This window comes from Chelonoidis abingdonii, chromosome 1 (genome assembly GCF_003597395.2).
Source record: "Chelonoidis abingdonii isolate Lonesome George chromosome 1, CheloAbing_2.0, whole genome shotgun sequence".
Classification (NCBI taxonomy): domain Eukaryota; kingdom Metazoa; phylum Chordata; order Testudines; family Testudinidae; genus Chelonoidis; species Chelonoidis abingdonii.
This window is the reverse complement of record NC_133769.1, coordinates 140,999,106-141,010,198: the sequence shown is the minus strand read 5'-3', so window position 1 is coordinate 141,010,198 and position 11,093 is coordinate 140,999,106. Positions and strand designations below refer to the sequence as shown.

General features: G+C 44.4%; 1 protein-coding gene across 1 annotated transcript in view; it reads left to right on the top strand.

Annotated features, from left to right (window-relative positions):
- GALNT8 (polypeptide N-acetylgalactosaminyltransferase 8) overlaps positions 1–11,093 on the top strand; it is a 44,970-nt gene that overhangs the window by 18,377 nt on the left and 15,500 nt on the right. The window contains exons 4-6 of the mRNA XM_032787427.2: positions 4,862–5,045; positions 7,500–7,697; positions 10,471–10,585. Coding sequence (XP_032643318.1) covers positions 4,862–5,045; positions 7,500–7,697; positions 10,471–10,585 — 497 coding nt within the window. The remainder of the gene's footprint in view (positions 1–4,861; positions 5,046–7,499; positions 7,698–10,470; positions 10,586–11,093) is intronic.

Genomic DNA, 11,093 nt, shown 5'->3' with positions numbered 1-11,093 from the left:
GGTAAAAGAAACTTAACCCTTACCTTACCTATCTATTTATGACACCTCGTCTCTCCAATGAGTGCACCCTCTTGATGGGACCAAGGGTTTGACATGTTTTTACCCAATAGCAGATTCTTTGTTCCCTGCTATTGCACACTGGTATTTCTTCCAGTTTATTTACCCATACATCAAGCTTTTATATTCGGCTAGTGAGGATCAGCTCACCATTGTAAGACTTGTGTTTTACAAGCTAAAAAGTTTATGCGTTCTGCAAACAGGAGTAGGTCCAGTAAAAGATATTACCTTACCTACCTTATCTCTCATGTCTTGGATTGGACAGGGCTACACACTGCAAACGGCTGTGTTTTAACTGTTTATCTTTCACTTCCTGTGACTTTTTTTTGTGTGCTAGTAACATTTTCTGGCAACATGGCTTGTGCAAAAGTATCCAACTTAAAATTAATAAGTGTCTCATTTGCTTTCAGGTTGCAGGCCAAGAATCTTGTGCTGCAATGTTGTCCATTACTCTTAGGAAGAATTCAGGTGAACTAGTGATGCTTACAACATCCACCTTGTCCACGCTATGCACCATCTGCTGGTGTTTGCAAACTCTTGCAAAATGATGTGATCTATTGCAGTTCTTGCATCTTTTCTCACATGCTGGGCATTGTTTTGACTTGTGCTGGTTGTCACTGCGTGTGCAGCTCCATGTGCTGTTTTTGTTGGACTCTGACTTTGAGCCATGTGCCTTTCTGCCTCAAGTGTCTTTTTGTGTGTCACAGGCACCACTCACCAAAGGTGGTGCCTCCTCCTGACCACTGTGGGGATTAGCTGATTCCAGGTCCGACGCTTCCTTTCTACTCCTTGCCATGCACCCTGCCTTCTCTTCCTTGCTCCCAGCAAGACAAGATGTCTGGTGTTTGTGGCTTAGCCCTTCATTCAAGTCACATGTGTTTTCCCCTTCCAGGATATCAAACTCTTCCAGAGTGAACTGTCCCAGGCAGTCTGCTTTCCACTGCCTGGTCTATGTCACTTCCCCCGTGGCTGGTAGGGGAACTTGGGCCTGCCCTTTGCTCTGGGTTCCAGCCCAGGGACCCTCTAGCCAGCACTCAAGGACTGTTCCATCCTGGACATTACTGCCTGTTCCCTGAGCCTTTCCTTACTTTCTGGCTTTTCCTCTTTCCCTGGGTTTGCCAGCCCCAACTTCCAGGGAGTAGTTATAGGTTAGTTGACTCTACAGCTCCAAACATACCTCCCTTTTTCTAGGGAGTGACTGCAGACTACTTCCCTGCAGCCCTTTACTGCTATCAGTTCCCTGGCATACGGAAGCTCCATATGTTCCTGCACAAGTGATGTTTCCCTAACTAGGGCCTCCCTCTCAGCAATAATTCCCCCATCTTGCAATCTAATAGGTTAATTGGTCTATCTGGCCTCCATTAACACCTTCAGGGCAAGTGTGGGGATGAAACACCACATCACAGTGTGGTATTTTGGATTCTCTATCATGTCCACAGTGTCAGAGCACTGTCCACCCTCATTCTGGACTGGGTAACTGTAACGTTCACCTCTGTTGTTAAGGACATTCCAATCCTTGACTCTAAGAGCCAGCCTTACTCTGCTTTGCTGTGAGAAAACCCCCTCCTCGGCTGTTCTTGTACAGCCTCTGGCATGTAACCTGCTCCCAGCTACTTGCAAGCGAATGGTACTAGCCAATATCTCCGGTGCCCACTGGACGCTGCAAGTTTATATAAGTTAGTTAATTTAACAAAGAAATTGGTATGTAGCAGACTTGTTCTCCTAAAGGGAGTCTCTGCCATGCTTCAAACCAAATGCACTGCTACAGATAGAATAAACAAACAGATTTATTAACTATAAAGATCGATTTTAAGCGATTATAAGTCAAAGCATGACAAGTCAGATTTGGTTAAATGAAATAAAAGCAAAACACATTCTAAGCTGATTTTTAACACTTTCAATGTCCTTACAAACTTAGATGCTTCTCACCACAGGCTGGCTGGTTACTTTTGAGTTAGGCTTTCCTCGTTGATCAGAGCTTGGCAAATCTCTCTCCCTTTTATCATGTCCTTTCTTCCCTCTTGGCTTTTCCCTCTCCTCTCCCTTCAGAGTCAGGTGAGCATTACTGAGTCTCTCCAAGCAAGGTTGAGCAATTACCCTGGTGTGATCTCATCAGGTGAGTCACTGCATTGTAGCTCCTTTGCTGGACAATGGCAGTTGATGGGTTGTTTGGTTACTTTCCTTGCTGTTGCCTCTGGAGAACTAATATCTGGCTGATTCCCCCAACATACAGCATGTTTTTGTGACAACCATACTATAAAATTCTCATAACTTCGTATACATTAATGGCATACATATATGGATAGAGAAATGACTTTCAGCAGATCATAACCTTTCTCTTGATACCTTACAAGGCATGCTTTATACATAAAATCACATTTATATGAACATGAGGAATATGGAGGTTACAGCATCCCCACCCCCCAAGGTATAGAATGACACAGTGGCTTCCTTTGCTTGCAAAATTCCAGTTGCTTAGTCAAGTTAATTAATGGGTTAATTCTGGGTTTCCCAGTTGTCTCCCTCTGAGTTTTTTGTTCCAGATGTCAACCACAATCAGGTCTTTTATTAGAGGCTTATGTGGGAGTTTCTGCCTTCAAATTTGCAAGATTGTCTCTTCGGCTTTAGTTCAGTTGCAAGCTCTTTATAGTTTTACTTTCTTTTTGTATCCTCACGTTAAAAACATCTCTCCCCTAGGTCTCATTTTTACATGGAGCGCAGAACTCAAATTTCCATACTGCACCTTCATAGCTGGTCCTGTGTGCCTGAACTGAACACTGTTGAATGCATCAAGTGCATCACAACCTGCTATTGTCAGAAATAAGGCTACATTCTATTTTCCTTTTCATAGGCCTTAATTGCTTGCAGATGCACAGTGAAGTGCTTCTTAATTCTCTTCTGATTGACTTCTGTGTTCCAAGAGAGTTTTAGCTCTGGTGGAACCTTTAACTGCTCCAATCTTCCACCCAGGTTATTTTCTTTAATTTCTATTTACTCCTGTGGCCATGTGGTGTTCAGGAATTGCTCTGAACCCAAGGTGCATGAAAGAGATCCTCTGTATTCAGTGACACAGTTCCTAACTGCCTCTGCATAACACAACATGGGTTCTGCAGCATCCTGCTCCCTGTAAGTTGCCTGTCTTTGAAGCTAAGCCACTTAACCCTACAGTTCCCAATACCACATGGTGTACTGGGATATAGCTATAAGATGAAACCAACAAAGTGAACATTTAAAGCTGATTATCAGGATAAACTTCCTGACAGTGATATTTTAGACTTTCTTGTTTCTGCCTGTGGAGAAGGAAAGGGTGGCCTCTTGTCCCAGGAAAGCACATCCCTACTCATAGACGTGTTTAGCATTTTCATGTTGGTATATCCTTTTGTAGGTGCAGTTAATTGTAGACACAAATGCTAGCGGTTAGACATCTAATTGCCTGCTCTTCAGGCATAATCAGGTAGTTAGAGGTCTAATGTCTGGTATATGTGCCTATAATTATTGTGGGTGCAATTAAGTTTGGGCACAAAATTGTGGCCCCCAAAATAAAAGTTGGGTTTATGTTGTATCAACCAGGCAAGGTACTAACAATTTCAACAGGACTTTATTTTTACAGTGGAAATCTCTTTACCAAGCTACTGCTGCACCCTCTGTAACTCACTCAGGCTCCTCAACTCCTCCCCCCTCCTTCCTGTTTCCTGCCCTTTCAGACTTCCAACAGCCAGTGCTCCCAGTTCTAATAATACAAGCAGCATTTAAACACCACGGTTTAAAAATCAGGTCTATTAAGTCCTGGATGAGCTGTTACCTTAGGTCAAGGTCTACTTCCTGTCAGGGTTCCCTCCCCATTCTGAACTCTGGGGTACAGATGTGGGGACCCGCATGAAAGACCCCCTAAGCTTATTTCTACCAGCTTAGGTTAAAAACTTCCCCAAGGCACAAATCGTTCCTTGTCCTTGAACAGTACTGATGCCACTACCAAGTGAGTTAGACAAAGATTCAGGAAAAGGACCACTTGGAGTGCCTGTTTCCCCAAATATCCCCCCAAGCCCCTTCACCCCCTTTCCTGGGGAGGCTTGAGAATAATATACCAACCAAATAGATAAACAAGGTGAGCACAGACCAGAACCTTGGGTTTTTAGGACACTAAAAACCAATCAGGTTCTTAAAAGTAGAACTTTATTATAAAGAAAAAAAGTAAAAGACTCACACCTGCAAAATCAGGATGGAAGATAACTTTACAGGGTAAATAAAAAGATTAAAAACCCAGAGGATTCCCCTCTGATTCTGCTATCCAGTTACAAAACAGGAATAAAATTACCTTTTAGCATAGTGAAAATTCACAAGCTAAAACAAAAGATAATCTAAAGCATTTCCTGGCTTTACTTACAATTTTTGTAATCTTAGATTTTTATTTCAGGTAGGGTTTTAGGAGAGTTTTTTTTTCCTGCCTGGTCCCTCTCGCTCACAAACAAAAACCTCCCCCCACAGATTTGAAAGGATCTTCTTCCCTTATTAGTCCTTTTGGTCAGGTGCCAACCAGGTTATTTTTGCTTCTTAACCCCCTACAGGTAAAGGAAGGATTTTATGCTACCCTTAGCTATATGTTTATGACACTTCCTGAGGAGTTCTTCTGAGTAAACAAATAATTATAGCCATTATTTTTGAAGGAAGAAATTCATATTGATGTTGGGGCTGGGAGAAGCTGGAAAAGATGTTATCTAATTGATCTTTTCTGTTTCCCAATCTCAACAATTTCCATTAATTGGAAAAAAAAAAACCACCCTAAAATGTGCCATACTATTTTTAGAGGAGCTAAAAGGACATTTGGATGAACAGATAAAAAATTACAATGCAAAGCATCCTGGATTGCTTAAAATTGTGAGGCATCAGAAGAGAGAAGGCCTAACACAAGCTCGGATTTCTGGCTGGGAAGCGTCTACTGCCGATGTTGTTGCAATCTTGGATGCCCATATTGAAGTGAATGTCGGATGGTAAGATCATGAGGGAACTATTTTCTGGGAGGGAGGAGTCTAACTGTGAAGCTGAGGTGCATGGCTTTGCTTCTGCCTCACCAAACAATGCCATTGTGTACAGGGCTGGCCTTAGGGAAAATGGTGCCCTGGGCAAACCCCCTGCAACTTCAGCTCCTTCCCCGGCTGGGAGCTGGTTTGACCTGCCCACCCCCTCCAACAAGCTAGGCCACAGCACCCTCCTGCCTATGGTGCCCTGGGTGGTCACCCACATCACCCACCCCAAAGGTCAGCCCTGATTGAGTATGGCAAGTAGAGGCCACCAGCTGGATGTTTACTTTTGATTGGTGAAGGGATGCATGGTTTGAAAAAGAAACTGGCACATTCAAATTAGGGAAGCAGTCAAATAACAGAATAGGCTCTTTAGAGAAGTGCAGGCAAGCAGTGCCCAGCTTCTTTGTATCTGCATTTGTGGGCAGGAGATTGTCTCCCTTGTGCATACACATACAAAAGGACACTCAATCAGAACTTGTGTAGATTTTGTTTTCTTTCAATACCAAAGTCTTCTCGATACTTGTAAAGAACAATAGTATCCATCTCTGTTAAATAGAAGTTAAACCAAACTAATGTGTACCTGTTGTCTGTTTAGCATTGTTAATTATTATTATCAATTAATGACTGCATATAGAGTTATAGATGTGCATGGCTCATTACAAAGAGAACCAAGACAAGGTCCCTGTTAACAGGTACTTTATAAAATAGTTTAGATCAGTGTATTTACCCTCCCTTTCTGTACCATATCTCTCTAACATACATCTATCCTGGTTGGTTGGGTTCAGTGCTTGACCACTCCCCACATTGTTTCACTTCCCTAGCGGACAGGGTTTCATCTCTGAGACTGTGTTGCATCTCTAATCTCACCCTGCTCCAGGCTGTGATGGCCTTATTCATCACAGATAGCACAACCAGGGACTCCTATTTGTTGTTGTTATTTTTATCGCAGTAACACCTTGAGGCCCCAGTTAGGGGTCACAGCCCCAGTGTGCTAGGTGCTGCGGATACACAATGAAGAGAAAGCCCTTGCCCCTAACAGTTTACAATATGAATCTATGGTGAGCGGCAACAGAGGGGTATAACAGACAGGCAAGGTAATAGAGAGGTGATTATGGCTACTGTAATTAGCAATAGTTACAGTGCATGAACAGCTGGGATGGCCTGGGAGAAAGCGTAAGGCTACTGGAGAGAAAGATGGATTAGTGGTACATAAAACCTGTGTGACTGGGGTCCCGGTGGGGGCCATCTGTGGTCACTCAATTAGGGTGAACTGCAAAGAATGGGGCAGATAATCCCTAAAAAGCTGGTGGATATTCCAATACTTAGATTTACTGAGCCAGCATAAAACAGCTTCATTTATACCTTACTGGTTACTCAGAAGTTCAAACAACACAGTTTCCTTAAAGCGAGCCAGCCTCAGGCCTCCACCCATGTACCCACGTCAAATATGATGAAGATTTCTGAAAATCTTATTTCATCATATAAAAGAAAAGATTCTACCAATCCCAGAGGATTGGACACATTACCTCCCAGGTTAATGAATGTTTCAGATATTACCTAAATACATGCATATAGCCAATTTTTATTAACAAAACTAAAATTTATTAAAAAACAGAGAGAGAGTATGGTTAAAAGATCAATATACATACAGACATGAATTCAGTTCTTAAGATTCAGATTCATAGCAGAGATTGTGAGATTTGTAGTTGCAAAGAGTCCTTTCAGAAATAGTCCATAGGTTATAGTCCAATGTTTATATTTCAGAGCGATCCAGTTAGAACTGGGATCTCAGTCCTTATGGCCTAAGTTTCCCCCGTATGAAGCCTTAAGCAGATCTGAGAGAAACAGGATCAGGACCCAAGGATCTTTTATACAATTTCATGTTCTTTTTGACAAGTTGGAGTTCCTCTGGGAACAAAAAGTAATTAAGATGGCTTTGAAGGAGGTCCCTCACCAGTACTTAGCTATACGAATTAACATAAGGCAATTTACTTGTTCCTCCACCATTCACAGTGCATTTCAAAGATAGATGAATACAGAAATATTCCCTGTTTACAATTCATTTAAATGTCAGGATGTTATTTTGATCTTCTGAATTAACAGAATACAACATAGACAGAGACTGTTGATTACATTGTTGACCGTACTCATATATATGTAAATACACAAAATCACAAACATTATCTCCCCACATGTTTTTAAGGGTTTTTTAATTTGCAGCATGTTTAACTCTTTCTGGTCATGCACCACAACCTGTCATTGCTTGGTAGAACTGAGACAGGAGCCAAGGGTTCAATTGTCTCTTTGGCCCCAATTCTAAGAAATGGGCTGTCCATTTCAGCATTATGGTGCCATGCACTTTGGTTCATCAGGTCCATACTTGCTGCAAGGTAAAAATAATGTATTTGTTCATTATCTTAGGGCTGAACCTATTCTGGCTCGAATCAAGGAAGATCGCACTGTTATAATATCACCAGTATTTGACAATATTCACTTTGATGACTTTGAACTTTTTGTGTATAATGTGTATGCAGATGGATTTGACTGGGCACTATGGTGCCTCTATGAACCATTACCAGAAGAATGGTATACGCTCAAAGATGAAACGGCTCCAGTCCGGTAAGTTTAAATAGTATTCTTGAGAGAACAAAGACCCCAGACATCTGAGATGTTTTCAGACTCACCTTTAAAACTAACAAGGATAGGGTTTTCTCACGTGGGTGGGTAAGATATCTGCAAAATGCAGGTGAGTTGAAACTGTCAGTTTAGATCTGAGAGTTGTGTAGTAACATTAGTGATCTCATGTTGTCCCATGTGGTCTGTGTAAAAGACTGGGATCCAGGCTCTTCTGCATTCTAATTCTGGTCCTAAACATTTCTCCCTCAGCAATCTTGGGCAAATCATTTAATCTGTCTGTCCAAGTTTTCCCATCTATAAATGGATAATAACTTACCTACTGTCACAGTTGAGAGTTAGCTGTACCTCTGACCCTTCCCTAAAGGTATGTCTGCACTGCAGACAGACACCCATGACTCACCCAGTCCATCTGACTCGGGATTATGGGACTAGGTTTAAGGGGCTCTTTAGTTGTAGTGTAGACATTGCAGCTTGAACTGCAGTCTGAGCTCTAGTATCCTCTCACCTTGCCGGGTCCTAGAGCCCATGGTCCAGCCCAAGCCTGAACATCTACAGCACAGTTAAACAGCCCCTTAGCCCAAGCCCCTTAGCCCAAATCAGCTGGTATGGGCAGCCAGCACAGGCCAGCCATGGGTTTTTAATTGCAGCGTAGACATACCCTATGCCTGAATGCAACCTCTCCAAGTCACAGGCCCTGTGCCTTTTCTTTACCTCCTTGTGGTGGAATCTCACAATTCTCCCACTTCGACAGGAATACCAGATTACAGGCCTCTGCAGACCAACTGACTGCTCAGCAGGCCTGACTGGGTTCAAGCCCTGCAGTTCTTCCCTTGGGAAGCTGTGACCAGTATATCAGTGATGTGAAACAGCCTGCACCCCCAGCCCAGATGTGATGTGAAACAGCCTTTTCAACACAAAAAATTGTTTCATCTTAACAACAGTAACACAACATAACAAGAAAAGGGTTTTGACACAACAGTCTACATGCATAACTTTCTCACTTACAACTTAGATAGGCCTAGCTTACCCAAACACCTGCTTCAGTCCTCTTCTCCACAGTCCTGGAGAACTTACATTTGGTCAAAACAGTTGATATATCTTACTGGGTTGCTCTGAGGTAACATCACAGTTAATAGCCCTTGGTGTTTGCTGAGGAACTCTTATCTGGGCCTTTCCTCCCTTTCCTGGGATCTAGCCTCTTATAACCATGCAGCAAACAATATAATAACAAAGAAATAGAGCAATAACAACAATAGAAATGAGATATGACAGGCATCTTTCAAGTCCTTCACACCTACCTCTCGGGTTGCCAACTTTCTATCCATACAAAACCAAACACCCTAGTCCCGCCCCTTCCCTGATGCCCTTCCCCTTTGCCAAGGCCCTGCCCCCAATCACTACATTCCCTCTCCCTCAGTGGCTCCTCTCTCCCATCCTCACTCACTTTCACTGGGATGGAGCAAGGGGTTGGTGTGTGGGAAGGGGTGTGGGTTCTGCAGTGGGGCCAACAATGAGGGGTTCAGGGTGTGGGAGGGGGCTCTGGGATGGGACAGGGAGTTGGTGGGGGCAGGGCTCCAGCCGGGGGGGAAGGCTCCAGAGTGGGGCTGGGGATGAGGGGTTTGGGGTGCAGGTGGGGGCACTAGGTTGGAGGGTGGGGCCGAGGGATTTGGAATGTGGGAGGAGGTTGTGGATTGAGGCAGGGGCTTGGAGTGCAGGAGGGAGTATCGACTCTGGGCTGGGGGTGCAGGCTCTGGGATGGGGCTAGGGATGAAGGGTTTGGGGTACAGGAGGGGACTCCAGGCTGGGGCAGAGACTGGGGCGAGGGCTTACCTCGGGCAGCTCCCGGTCGGCGGTGCTGCGGGTCTAAGGCAGGCTCCCTATCTGTCCTGGCACTGCTCTGCACCCCGGAAGCAGCCAGCAGGTCTGTCTCCTAGGCACTGCTCTCGCCTGCAGGCACCTCCTGCCCAGCTCTCATTGGCCGTGGTTCCTGGCCAATGGGAGGGAAGAGCCAGTGCTCAGGGCGGGGACAGCGCACGGAAACCCATATCCCTCCTGCCTGGGAGCCAGACCTGCTGTTCACTTCTGGAGTGCAGCACAGTGCCAAGACAGGTAGGGGCTAGCTAGCCTTAACCCCTCAGCTCTGCCAACCGGCCTTTTAATGGCCTGGTTGGCAGTGCTGACTGGAGCCCCCAGGGTCCCTTTATGACAGGCATTCCGGTCGAAAACTGGACACCTGGCAACCCTACCTACCTCACATGTGGTGGTGTGAACATTCCTTTCTTAAAGTAGTGCATCTTGGATGTGAAAGTCATTATGTACAAGCTATGCAATATAAATAAACTGTTATGAGGCATTTACCGTCCATATTTGACAGAAAGGATTAAGGCATCCTGTATTGTATGCTGCTAACATAACTCCACCCTGAATAACTCAGACAATGGTAATGGTAAATACCTAGATCGATAAGGTTGGGTAGAATTTGGCACTAAATGCATTATGGAAATGTCCACTGTAAATACAGAGTTGTGTTATAAATGAGATGGGAAGAAACCAAATGTAGCTAAAGAGACATTTATTAGGGAACCTCAAACTAGCATAAACAAAATAAGAATTGTCCCAATGAGCCCAATACTCAGGCTCACACTGAACAGGAAATTCAAAAGAGCACAATTAATTCTCAAATGATTGTTTATTCCTTTTCCTGCTTATTTTATAGTTATTTCTTCTCTCCAACTGTATCTATTCTCTTTCCCAGGAGTCCTTCTATTATGGGGATACTTGCCGCACATAGAGAGTTTCTGGGTGAGATTGGGGTACTGGATGGCGGAATGTATATATACGGAGGGGAAAATGTGGAACTTGGCCTGCGGGTATGTTTAATTTTGCTTCTCTTATAAAATAAATAACGTAAGTGTGGGACTGATTTTAGAAAGAACTCAGGGCCAGATTTCTAAGCGCTCAACACAGGCAAATGGGCTCAGTTTTTCAAAGGAGCTCAGTTCCCATTTTGATACCCTAATGAAATAGGCAGATTTTCAAAAGTGCTGAGCACCTAGCAACTATTGCGGTTAGATGTTCGACTGCGTATGTGTGTTTTTTCTGTGTGCTTCCCCAGCTGTGCACAGACAGCTGGCAGAGCAGACCATGAGTGAACCACCCAATGACCACAAGATGGGGAACAGGGAGAGTTGGCAGTGGGAGTCCCGGGGGGCCTATCAGGATGTGGGAGTGTGGATAGGGCTCAGGAGGCCAGGCAGGGTACAGGGAGTGGGGGGGGGGCTTGGATAAGGGGGTGGGATCCTGGGAGGCAGTTATGAGTGGGGGGTCCTGGAAGGGGGCAGTCAGCGGACAAGGAGCAGAGGGCGGTTGGATAGGGGG